This window comes from Monodelphis domestica, chromosome 2, assembly GCF_027887165.1.
Source record: "Monodelphis domestica isolate mMonDom1 chromosome 2, mMonDom1.pri, whole genome shotgun sequence".
Taxonomy (NCBI): domain Eukaryota; kingdom Metazoa; phylum Chordata; class Mammalia; order Didelphimorphia; family Didelphidae; genus Monodelphis; species Monodelphis domestica.
The window spans coordinates 533,968,601-533,981,758 of record NC_077228.1 but is presented as its reverse complement, the minus strand read 5'-3'; the positions used below and the strand labels follow the sequence as shown (position 1 = coordinate 533,981,758).

The 13,158-nt window shown below is 40.3% G+C and overlaps 2 protein-coding genes across 5 annotated transcripts in view; both read right to left on the bottom strand.

The window, feature by feature from the left end:
* Window positions 1-1,219, bottom strand: part of LOC130453528 (zinc finger protein 260-like) — a 498,148-nt gene extending 496,929 nt beyond the window's left edge. Inside the window, exon 1 of the mRNA XM_056814437.1 lies at window positions 1,127-1,219. The gene's annotated coding sequence lies outside the window, so the exon portion shown is untranslated. The remainder of the gene's footprint in view (window positions 1-1,126) is intronic.
* The window catches only part of LOC100618858 (zinc finger protein 260-like), a 108,465-nt gene that overhangs the window by 21,713 nt on the left and 73,594 nt on the right, over window positions 1-13,158 (bottom strand). For 2 of the 4 annotated variants that reach the window (XM_016427047.2, XM_007505821.3), the window contains exons 2-6: window positions 12,240-12,354; window positions 10,096-10,324; window positions 9,290-9,366; window positions 7,324-7,450; window positions 1,127-1,219 (exon numbers count right to left, since the gene is read on the bottom strand). The exons of 1 other annotated variant lie outside the window; for it this stretch is intronic. In XM_016427047.2, the coding sequence (XP_016282533.2) occupies window positions 1,127-1,219; window positions 7,324-7,450; window positions 9,290-9,366; window positions 10,096-10,174 (376 nt within the window). In that variant the 5' untranslated portion in view covers window positions 10,175-10,324; window positions 12,240-12,354. The remainder of the gene's footprint in view (window positions 1-1,126; window positions 1,220-7,323; window positions 7,451-9,289; window positions 9,367-10,095; window positions 10,325-12,239; window positions 12,355-13,158) is intronic. One more of the 4 variants, XM_056814439.1, reaches the window with a different exon arrangement.

Here is a 13,158-nt window from a genome sequence, read left to right as displayed (position 1 = left end):
CTGAAAGGTCAAGCAACTTAAAAAAGTCAAGGGTAACAAATAGGTGTGAAGTATTCAGAAGATTTAGTCTAACCAGAGAAAAGAAAACCAAAGAGGGGTTAGACCCAAAGAAGGGTCTAACATCAGATATTAACACAGAACCACCTATCTCTAGGTCGGCCTCTTGATCCACTGAGCCACCAACTGCTTATTTTTTAACACTTTTAAAAAAGGAAAAATATTATGCACAAGTAACCTTCATATAAATTTATCATTCATTACATTACTTGTAATGAGCCAATAGAAAAATGTACCTTTAAATATATTAACAATCAATTCATTTTGTTGATTGGTTGGGGAGCTAAAAACAAAAAATGAATTTCCATCCCTCAGTAAAAGAAGTTCAACAATTCACCTCCTGTTTTCTCTATCATATATGTATGAGCACGCTCAGTTTTCTACTTAAAAATGAGAATACAGCTAGTGGTTCAGTGGACAGAACACCAAGCAAGGTCAGGAACACCTGAATTCTAATCCCACCTCAGAACCTGCCTAGTACTGTGACCCTGGACAAGTCAGCTTCTGCTTCTTCATCTGTAAAATGAATATCATAATATCCCCAACTTCCTCAGGTTTATATAAGGATCACATGAGATTTAGAAAATGCCTGACACAGAGTAGGCTGAGTAAAAGACAGCTATTAGTTTTTTCATTGTTAATTTTATTTTGATTATTCACTCCCTAATTCTACTCTTATTTAATCTGTTAATGTCGTCATGCTTCCATTCCCTTATTTCCTAATGAACTAAAAGGATTTCCATTCCAAAACACTGTCTTTTCCCAAGATTACCTAAGAGTGTGGTTCATGATCTCCTGCTACTTCTCAAACCATTTCTATTTTTTACCCTAGATATTGAGGTTCCTGACAGCATGGCCTGCCTCTTCCATTCTCTTTTTGGAAAGTAAATTATTGAGGGGACTTGGATCCACACCTCCCTTTTATCCTCAGGATCAGACCATAGGAAATGCTTAATCAATGCTACTGACTCATTGCCTAGACCCAGGACTGATCCCATCAAGACCATTAAACTACAAGGAGGGGTAGAAAATTCAATGCTGAAGGAGGAGCTGCTTTTCAACGACTCACCTATACAAGTGCCTGTCCCAGCTTCTCCCTCTTCATTCTGTACATCTTCTCTCTTCAACAGGAAGAACAAATCTAGTTTGGAAACTGGAATCCCTGCAACACGGAGAGAATAAAGAGCTGAGTTCAAAGAGCTATCTGAGAATTCAAAAGTTTTAAAATAAAATTTTTGTGCATTTCTTCTGTTCTCAGAACACCTCAGTTTCTCTTAATATTCCAACCCTTTCTCCCTATCAGATAGTAATTCCTTATCAAAAAAAAAAAAGAAATTTTAATGAAAAAGGGGAAGATAAAAACATTTGGTAAAATCAATCAGTATGTCAAAAATCTGCCATCATATGCAAAGTTCCAGAACTCTCAGTCTGCAGGCTACAAATGATCAGTCAGGAAGAAATGGAAAATCAGGCAAGTAAGAAAACGTAGAGGGACTATGTTGTAATCCAAGACAAGATTTGTCAAAAGTCCATGAACACAAAGGCTAGTCATCCAAAGGTCTGTCATAATCAGGACAATACACATTTCCCGTCAATTAAGAAATTCCAAACAAAATAAATACAAACTAAAACAATAAATCCACATGTAGCATTAAAGGCTAACCTGCTGGTCAGCAATGCCTTCTGGTTCTGGATTTCTGTGCATTTCAAAAGCCAGTTTAAAAAGATCTTTTCTTTTCTTTTCTTTCCTTATACTTTCTCCTTAGCACTCTGAGCCCCAGGCTCCACACGCATTCCTCCTGCTTCAACCAAAATGAGAGGGAAAACCTCTCAGACCAAATGTGCCCAGTCAAGCCCTGGCTGCCCATTCTTCTTCTTCTTCTTTTTTAAATATTTAAACCTTATTTTATTTGGTCATTTCAAACAATATTCATTAGAAATAAAGATCATTTTTCTTTTCCTCTCCCGCCTCCCACCACCCTTCCCATTGGCAATCCTTGATTCCTCTGGGTGTCACATGTGTCCTCGATCCACACTCATTTCCATGTTATTGCCTTTTGCATTAGGGTGTTCGGTTAGAGTCTTTCCCCCATCATATCCACTCCACCCCTGTAGTCAAGCTGTTGCCTTTACTTGGTGTTTTTACACCCACCATTTGTCCTCTGCTTGAGGGTAGTGTTTTTTTTCCTTGATCCCTGCGGGTTGTTCAGGGACATTGCATTGAGACTAATGGAGAAGTCCTTTACTTTCATTTGTACCACAGTGTATCAGTCTCTGTGTACAATGTTCTCCTGGCTCTGCTCCTCTCACTCTGCATCAATTCCTGGAGATAGTATGGGCATTAGACAAAATAGAAGATTTCCCAGTATTTGTAAAGAAAAGACCAGAATTCAGTGGAAAGATTGACATCCAAACACAAAGAGCAAGAGAAACATGAAAAGGTAATGTGAAAGAATGGGAAAAGGAGAAAAGTGCTTCCCCCCCCCCTTTTATTCAAACTCTCTTCTATAAGATCCATAATTAGATCAAATTATATGTACTAACATTTTGGGGAAATGTATGTGTAACTTTCAAAAATTGTAAGCATAAATAGAGTAATCAGAAGAGGCACTCATAGGGAAAGATTGGGGCACTAACACGATTTGGAGGGGGGAAAAACAAAAAGAAAGAAAAAGGGAGTGGGAATCAATGATGGTATTAAGATATACTTGAAGATATAGAAATAAATTAAACAGAGCAATCTTTGTCACAGAAAGATACATATGGTAAGGGGAGGGGAAGAATTCTCTTAGAAGGAGAGGAAAAGAGAGCTAAATGGTATTACATAAACCTTATGCTCAGTGAAATCAACTCTGAGAGGGAAGAGCATCTAGATCCATTTGTATCTTGAATTCTATCTTATTCAACAGGGTAAGGGAGAAGGGAAAACTAAGGGGGGCAGGGGGGAGGGAACACAAAAAGGGAGGGAAGGAGAGTGGAGAGGGGAAGGGAACAAAAAGGGAGGGGCTAGAAAGGGAAGCATAACAAGGGAGGGGACTAGTGGGACTGATTTAAAGTAAAGCACTGGTTTAAAAGGTAACAGCAAAAGAAGAAAGGTCAGAATTAAGGGAGGATACCAAAATGTTGGGGAATTCACAAATGACAATCATAACATTGAACGTGAATGGGATGAACTCACCCATAAAACATAGACAAATAGCAGAATGGATTAGAATACAAAACCCTACCATATGTTGTCTTTAGGAAACACACATGAGGCAGGTAGATACTCACAAGGTCAAAATTAAAGATTAGAGTAAGACCTATTGGGCCTTATTACAGACAAAAGAGTCGTTTTCTTAAACTGTGACTGTGAAAACATGTTTTCAAGGCTGTGAATTGGCAAAACTGTAAAGATAAATTTTAATCTCTTGGTTTTATATTAAAAAATAAAGTGGTCGCCATGGGAAAAATTCCGAAAATATGAAATACCCAAGTCAGCTGGGTTTTATGGAGATTTTAATTAATACAAATAAAGGAATTAAGAAAAAGTAGAGAGAATAAGAGAAGATATAGTATGAACAGCCTAAGCTAACATGGCCTAGGCCTAAGCCTTAAGAGAGACTAGTCAGTCGTTTATCACTCACCACAAGATCCTTCCAAGCAAAAATCTAGTGTTCAGCGAGACCCAGCTACTCCAACTAGTTCCAGCTCCAACTCAGCTACCCTAACTGAACTCAACTCCAGAGCCCTCTAACTCCTTCCTTTTAAAAAAAATTGTCTCCTATGTCACCTCCCCTAAATCTCTATGTCTACCAATCACAGTAGCCGTTTTCCAAAGGAATGACCATTCTTAATTCATACCTGAGTAGACTAATCTTGTCCTTTGCAAATTGCCTTGATTAATTTGATCTGCAAGGTACTTAGCACCCTTTTGTATTATATCTAAAAATAAACCTAGCTTAAGGGTTCTTCACTTTAAGTATGGGTTGGGGATTTTTCATTGTTCTATCTTCCCCTAAATTATGCCTAAGTATGGGTGGAGTAATGTTAGAGTTCCCACCTACATTCCTGACCAAAGTCCCATCATTGTTTTAAAATGGGGAATAGTCCTAATCAAATGTTCTAAGGTAGAGGCTGGGAATTTTTAAGATTCACAAGTCTGAGAAATTTTAAGATTCACAGCCTCAACTGACAGAAAGAAGGCAGGAGTTGAAATCATGATATCTGACAAAGCCAAAGCAAAAATAGACCTGATTAAAAGGGATAGGGAAGGTAAATACATCCTGATAAAACGGAGTACAGACAACAAGGAAATATCACTAATCAACATGTATGCACCAAATGGTATAGCACCCTAATTTCTAATGGAGAAACTAGGAGAATTGAAGGAGGAAATAGATAATAAAACTATACTAGTGGGAAATCTGAACCAACCACTGACAAGTTTAGATAAATCAAATCAAAAAATAAATTAAAAAAAAGGTAAAAGAGGTGAATGAAATCCTGGCTGCACTTTCACTCAGGTCCTAACTGGTCAAGGTGGAGATGGTTTCCTCCCCATTTCCAAGTGCCCCTCAAACCTCTCCCTCTGCCTCCATCACTCGCTAATCTCTCCTCCTCTGAAGTTCATTCAATACAAAACTACCATCCAGGCTAAGCTTTGGCAGCTCTTTCTCTATTGACCTCTGGGCCCTTCCTCTCCTTCCTCAATGAGTTCAGTGCCTACCTGGATCAGTCTTTCTCTCCTGCCCATCCAAGAACACACAAACAAGGTCAGATGCCTTGTAACCACACCTGGGCTGAGAGCTAGACGGGGTATTTAACCTGGTTGTAAAGGCTACTGGCCCTTTTTTCTACTTCTGCTTCGGAGCAGACGCGTCTCTCATGATGTGAATGAAATTGAATTGTGCCTCTCGGCCCACCTAGTACATGCCTATCTTACTTGTATTTTCTTTATATTTTAATCCCATTGCTTACCCCTTTTCAATTTGCCTTCAGACAATAGGCATCTAAATGGATAACGAACCCAAGGAACTTTAAAGACTGGAGGTTATATATTTTAAGGCATTTCAATGGACTTCCGGCCCACCTAGCACACGCCTTTCTTACTTGTATTTTCTTTATATTTTAATCTTCAACAAACCTCTTAAAATATAATACTCCTTGCAGAGAGAAACTAATTTCTACCTGCATCAGTTCCCCCTAAATTTTAATCTTTACAGTTTGGCACCTACTTCGGGAAAATGAAATATCTCAATCTTCTGATTCTTTTCTCTACTAAGTTCAGCTTTTAATAGCTACTGCCTAGAAAATTTTTTTAAGTCACATTTCTTCAAGATGCTTTTTTAGAAAGCCATCTTGATCAGCTCCTGGCGGCAGCCCTCCTCTTCGGACTTTTTGATTCAATATCGATCACCTGGTAACAGCCCTTCTAGCCCAGCTACTGTTGCCTGTAATCTAGACCTGTTTGATATCGCTCACCTGGTCCCAGCCTTGCCCACCACCTCAGACTGTTCTGGCTCCTGGCCGCGCTTTCCTGCGTTCCTGTCTCTGCTCCAGACTGTTTCACTGTTTGACCCAGATCGCGACCAACTGGTGACCTGCCTGGCCAACATATCCTAGCCTTAGAGCAGATCACTCATCACCCAGGACTACCTGGTAAAAAAAGGGGGGTATTGGCCATGTGGCGGATCATAGGAAGAGAGAGAAAAAGGGAAAGAAGAAAGGTTTTCTACTTTCATTTCTACTTCCGTTTTAGAGCACACACGTCTCTCATAATGTGAGTGAAATTGAATTGGGCCTCTCAGCCCACCTAGCACATGCCTTTCTTACTTGCATTGTCTTTATATTTTAATCTTCAATAAACCACGAAAAATATAATACTCCTTGCAGAGAGAAACTAATTTCTACCTGCATCATTTCCCCCTAAATTTTAATCTTTACAATCTCTCCCTTCACCTCTGTCTTATATAATGAGGGGGCCTTTCTCCTGAACAAGGCTGACTGCTCCATGTGCACAAGATATTCCATTACGTCCTCAGTTCTGCTGCAGACTGTCCACTTATCTTCAGTCATTCCCTCTCTGCTTCTCCACTGTCTACATTGCCACCTCTCCCCTATTTGTGAAGACCCACCAGTCTCTGCTGCTGCTGTCCCCTTCCTCTCCTCTTCTGTGGCTAACCTACCTGAGGAGCCCCCCCACCCAGAACACATGCCTCCAACTCCTTCCCTCTCACTCTCTCCTTAACCCACTACAGGCTGGATTCCAAACTCATCATTCAATAGGAAGTGCTCTCTCTAAACTCACTGATGATGTCTCAACGGCCAATTCCAATGGCTTTTTTCAAACATCGTCTAGAACCTCAACACCTTTAACACTGTCAATCACCCTCTCTTCCTGCCCTTTCTCTTCTCTAAGTGCCTCTACTCAGGGACACTCCTCTATCCTGATTCTCCTCTTACCAAGATGATGACTCCTTCTCAGTAAGGAGAGGTTCCAGAGAAGAGAAGGCACATGAGGAAAGGAGCCAGAGGAGCTCAAATCATACAAAGCAACGACCTCTTTCCCAGAAACACAGAACAGAAACATTTTCCCTACTGGCCATAAAAGATTTGGGATTGTTGGAAAAGAATTTCTCTCTCCATTATTGTCTTTTCTTTAAATGTCAGAACTCGGGGACCTGGAGGTCGAAGACCATAGAGTAATTCAGGTATAGAGAAGACCTCAGAGAATGGAAGTTAAGAAAATAACAAGACAGAAAATTTATTGCATAGGCATTGGAACCCTAGGCAGCCCAGGCAAATGAAGAAATTATAGATGGTTCCTGAGATGTGATGTGTGAGAGCTAGTGGGTAGAGAAAACACCTTATAAATGGAAGACCAAGAGGTCTTTGGAGTCTTCTGGTTGGAGCATGGAACCTGGAGGAACTCTTGTCATTGCTCAGCTTCAATACATCATGGTCACCAATAGATTAGAAAGCTAAGTAACTTTCTACCTCTTTCCTACCTTTCCCTCCCATCATTAGTAGTAGTAGTAGTAGTAGTAGTAGTAGTAGTAGTAGTAACTACTACTACTACTACTAAAATTTAATAAAATTATAAAGATACTAGCAGTCTCATAATTTAATTTTAATTATTACAGGGTTCTCCCTATAGGATATGTGGCCTTGAGTGTTCTTATCTAATGAGACCATATTTATTTAGCCTTTTCTTAGCCTACAGCAAATGAGGTTGCAAAAATTCCAACATACTGACACTGATTCACAGGGGCTGGTTCTGCTTACCTATGGAGACCAGGTTCTCATAGTTCTCCAACATCACATTCGTGTGCAGGGCCCTCTGTGCAGGATCCAGGTGTCTCCACTCTTCCCAGGTGAACTCCACAGCTACATCCTTGAATGTCAAAGATTCCTGAATGGAACACATTCCTGCTTAATTAGGACAAGTCCTCTAAAAATATTTTGTCATTATCCACATGCTCTCTGCCTCATTTAATATTGAACTGAGGAGCCAGTGTATAAGTTCCTGAGTTTTTCCCAACGATGAACCCCAAAAATATCATGTCATTTCAGTCTGTATAGAAAAGCCAAAGATCAGTTTTGTAAGACAGGTTTTTAGCAGTATAGCCTCAAGAAGACTGCATTCCATCCTTATCAATCCTTCCATCATAAGAGGTTTAAAGGAAAAGTGGGTTTAAGTCTTTAAACTTAGGACCAAGATATGATCTAGCCATGTTCTGTATTTACTATAGAGCTAATGAATTTGACATTCCTGTTCACATTTTGTGTCTAAATTGTGATAAATTAATTATTACCAAAATATGTAAAAATAACTGCTATAATGTAGATTCATAGGACTTAAGGAATCCTTAGAGAGGGCAAATGAGCACAAAAGATTGTTTGAAGGAATGGAAATTTGTTTCTGGATTACTGGTGAGTAGAATTTCTCTGAGCTGAAATGGGTGAGACTTGTCTTTTAAGGAAAAAGAAGGCTTCTGGGATTTAATGGTGACAAAGTACACAAAGGACAGAGAATATTCTGGGATGGTCACAGAGGCATATTCTGGGCTCATCTAGGAATGCACCTTTTCTGACCATTATACTGTCCAGCTATGATCCTTCACCAGTAATATCAAACTGACTCCCACTGAATCCCCTGATGAGGATACAGTTGCATGAAGAAGATTCCTCATGTATAGTAGAAGAAGTGGGGAATGAAGGAGGTTAGAACAACCTCCCTCTGTGGGCCAGGGGTAAACTCTTGCCCAAGTCAGCATAACCATTCCAGCAGCTAAGCAGAGAGTCCCTGTATTGTCAACCCTTCCGCTAGCTAAAACTGCCAAATCACGACATCCTATTATTCAACATTTCATGCTAGCCCCCAATACTATAAGCATTAACTAAGCATGAAATTTCATCATGGCAACTCCACACAGCATCAAGGGATAATTTCTGTTTCTCCAGCATTTTCTTTCTCCTTCCTTCTCATTTCCATTTCATTTTTTTTAAACCCTTACCTTCTGTCTTGGGGCCAATACTGTGTATTGGCTCCAAGGCAGAAGAGAGAAAACGGCTAGGCAATGGGGCTTAAGTAACTTGCCCAGGGTCACACAGCTGGGAAGTGTCTGAGGACAGATTTCAACCTAGGACCTCCTGTCTCTAGGTCTGACTCTCAGTCCACTGAGCCACGCAGCTGCCCCCTCATCTCCATTTCATTTCAAAAGATTGTTTGATAATTCTTCATTTAACATTTATCAAATGGAATGATAACTTCTCTCTATATGAAAAGGCCAATTTCAATTATGTTGCCTTTTTTAAAACTATATATGTTCAACATGCCACCTTTACAGCTGTCTGACACATCCTGCTATTGTGACTTCTTGACTTTTTTCTGTTAATTTTTAAAAATTTGCCACAACTCCGATCTTGTTTGATTTTTTTTTTAAATTTAAACCCTTACCTTCCATGTTGGAATTAATACTATGTATTGGTTCCAAGGCAGAAGAGTGGGAAGGGTGGAGGCAATGGGGGTTGAGTGAATTACCCAGGGTCACATGGCTGAGAAGTGTCTGAGGCAACATTTGAACCTAGGACCTCCCATCTCTAGGCCTGCCTCACATCCACTGAGCTACTCAATCTACTGAGGCGTGAGTCCCAACATGAATTTGAGTGAAGACAGGAAAGAAATGTTAGGAAAGAGAGACTAAGGGAGGAGACAGGACAAAGGAGAAAGAGAGTAACAAGATCTTACCAGAAACCTGGCATCCAGGACTCCAGAAGTCCCTCCTTCTTTCTCCTCTATGTTGCTGACTTGGGGAAGAGCTATATCTGGAGAAACACAGCAGGATAAGGAGATGTCCTAGGCTAGGCCAACCTTGCTTTGTGGCTCCTAGACAAAGCTCTCACAAGCATCCTCACTCCCTAAGCCCATATGCATCCACCTTGACAGATCACCCCTCTACCAAATTCTCTAACCCTGGCTGATCTCACAATTCCTGCTGGAGAAAGTCATGACCATGTGTTTTGTCTAGGGTTCAAAAGCCCTCACCACTGCCCCTAGTAACCCTTTGTTTCACCTTTCCTGGCACCTGCTCCAGCTAAGGACCTTGGAATGCCCCCATTTTCAATTAGAGCTATGTGTGGGTGAGAGAAAAAAGGCTGTCTCTATTCCTTGGCTTTCCTCGAAGGAGGTACTAGCCTCTGGAGGGGCCCCTCACCTGGGAGGAGGCCTCTGGGCTAAAATCTCTGTTAATTGACATTCAGGCCCTCCAGTTGGGGCTTCTGGAGCTTTGCCACAGTAAAGCCAGGGCTTAAGCAATAGTAAAGCTCATTAATTTAATTTCTTACTCTACCCTCTTTCCCTTTTCTCTACCTTCACTTTCCCTACATTTTATGAATGAATTGCTAAAATTCATTGTGAATTGATTTTTGTTTATTTTTAACCCTTTTATTTTTAGCTCTTGCATTCTGGCCATTACACTCTCCAGAGGGAAGAGATAAAAGTTCTCTCACACTGGGAAGATTCCATTCCCCCACTGATGACCCTGGAATTCTCACCCTTCTCCTGACGTGTCAGGACCACATCTCCCATGCTTGCCCATCCTTTTTGTTTTCTCATTACTCTGACTTCATTCATGTCCTTTCTGCCCAGCTGGGAGAAGGACTGGCTTCACTACAGCCCTGGAGCTGGATGAAAGGTTGCAGAGCAGGGATACTCTCCTGGGTTGTATTCCCTTCCTTGGAGGGGAAATCCTGCACCACCTTCTCCTTGCACTAAAGCTGAGGCCTGTAAAAAGATAATCATGTTACTTAGAGATCTGGGGACCAGATTCTTATTCCCAGCTGGGAACTGACCCTCTCTCTGAGGGCTGGGCTCCTGAGGACTCTGCTAGGAGCCACTGAGGCCAGAGAAAGGATGGAGATCACAGGAGGGCCCTGAAATCACAATCACAATATTGGAAATCAGAAGCTGGACATTGTGAACCTTAAAAATTCTCAGACCCTACTTCATAAGGTTTGGTTAAGACTATTCCCCATTTGGGCAGTGAAGGAACTTGACCAGGAATATGGGAACTCTACTCCACCCCTACTTGGGCAAGCCCTAAGGGAAGATAAAGTTGTAAACTCCTTGCTAAACAATTAAAAGCACTTCAGCCCATACTTATAGTAAGACATAAGTTCTTAAGCTCTGCCTATTTTTAGATCTAATACAAAAGAATGCTAAGTACCTATATAAAGGTCAGGCAACTTGTGAATTTGCAAGGAGCAAAGAGGTGAAAAACTTACTCAGAGGTTTTCAGGTGTGAACTTAATCAAAAAGTTTAGCTTTCTTAGGTGTGAATTAAGATGGTCTGTCCTTTGAAAAATGTCTACTGTGATTGGTAGACGTGAGAACTATGGGAAGGAGACATAGGAGAAAATTCCCTTTAAAAGGAGAAGAGAAACTGAAAGCAGGGACAGTCTTGCTGGAACTCCCTCTGAGGAGGACTCTGTCTCTCTCTCGGGACAGTCAGCTGAGAAGTCTGAATTGCAACTGGTGCCTCTCTGAACACTAGAATCTTTGCTTGCACAAATCTTATGGTGAGTGGATGAAGACTAACTGATCTCTTTCTTAGTGCTTGGGCCTGGGCTGGCCAGGATTAGCCTGGGCCGGCCTATCCTTTTCCTCATAATTTCCTTTTCTCTCTCTCTCTCCCATTCTTTAATTCCTCATTTTGTATTAATTAAAATCTCTGTAAAACCCAGCTGACTTGGGTATATTTAATAATTGGAACTTTACCCTGGCGAACACCTTATATTTGATTTAAAAACAAGACACTATCTTGAAAACATATTTTCTGCGATCACAATTTAAGGCTCCAAATCTTTTATCCTCAACAATTTAAGTCTTCCACTATTTTAATCATCACAACATACAACTGGGCAGGTCAAGAATTTTATTCATTTAAGAAAAAAACTCACATCTCACATTGGGAAGGAAACAATGATTCGTGAATTTAAGGCAAGAATTAGCAATGTCAAAACAATTTTGATACCCCTACTCAATTTAATCAGTACTCATTTCAGTGCAATTTCATGGGAATCAGTGATTATAATTAGTGAGTTAAGCTGAATAGGAGGAAATTTGAGGTCCTTTTCTTAGTTAATACTGTAGGAATAAGAGTTATGGAAGTTAGTAGTATGAACTCACAAAGGACTGGTGAGACTTTTCAGGTATCAAAAGATTTTATTAATTGTATTTCATCTATTAAAGAGATTCATGTTGTAGTAGTTAATTCTGTATTTGGGAATTATCTCAGCTTGTGAAGCTCTATTAACACAAAATCAATTCACAATTGTAAGGATAATTTTAGGGTTGTAAATTAATTTGAAAAAGTAAATTAATTTGGTCACCAAAGAATATCCCAAATAAAATACCCAATTCAGTTTGGAAATTTATGGTGATTTTATCAATATAGAGGGAGGAAATTTAGGAGAAGAGAGAGTGAAAAGTATAGGATTTCCCCCACCTGGCCTGTGCCAGGGGGAGTTCAAATTCCTTCAACACAAGGACTTTGAAGATTAAAGGCTTTCTCTAAGAGGGTAGCATTTGGAAGGTAAAGGAGAAAGCAGTCAGCCTAAACTCCAAGAGAGCTCAAAGAAGAGCCTCACCTGAACTAGGTTACTAGGTTTCCTGCAGTATGGTATCAAGGGAAACTCACCACTAAACCGGTCAATAGCTGCTGCCACTCCAAGATGCCAAACTGCTCAGCAAGATGCCGCTCAGCAGGCTGCCGCCAGCCACTTCTCTGCCGCAAAAGAGTCTGGAGAGAGAAACTGATACCAAATATACAAACAGTTTTATATCACTTCCCTTCATCTCACTTGTACCAATGGTAGCTTAAGCTTGACTTGGGACAGCCCAGGGTCTGTCAACTGTTTCTGAATTGTCATTTGCTAGCACATGTCTATCAAAGGCCATCCTCCTAGATACTTAATCCTTAAGTATGGGTGTAGACATTCCTCATTTTGTTAGACTAAGTAGGGTGGAGTAATCTAAAGTTGACACAAGTCTATGATGTTCAAAATTAGCTCCTGTGAGAATGTTGTGCACAGAAAGTAAAACATCCTGGAACTATCCAATATAATGGACTTTCCTACTAGTAGCCGTACAATAAGCCAGGCCACTTCTGGGAAGGACTTCTGGGAAAGAATGCTATCCACATTGTCAGAAAGAACTATGGGAGTAGAAATTCAAAAGAAAAATGGAGAACATCACTCATCACATGGAAATATGGATGCATGGTTTGGGGTTTCGGCTTTAAAAAATCACTCCATAGCAAAAATGAATAATATAGAAATGGGTATCAAGTGATAACATTTGTACAATCCAGTTTGCTTGTTGGTTCTGGGAGGGGGGAGGGAAAAGGGGACATGGAGATAATGATTCATATAAACATAAAAAAATATTTAAAATAAAAAAAAAAGAAATGATTTCCTGTGCCTTAGCAACAGTCTTCACACCCCTGAAGCATTAGCTCCATTCCCAAGTGACCCTTGAATTTAAAACTACACCATCCTAAGAGCCTCCATCACCGAGTTCTTGGATCCTAACATATTGTTGACCAAAGCCATGCTAAG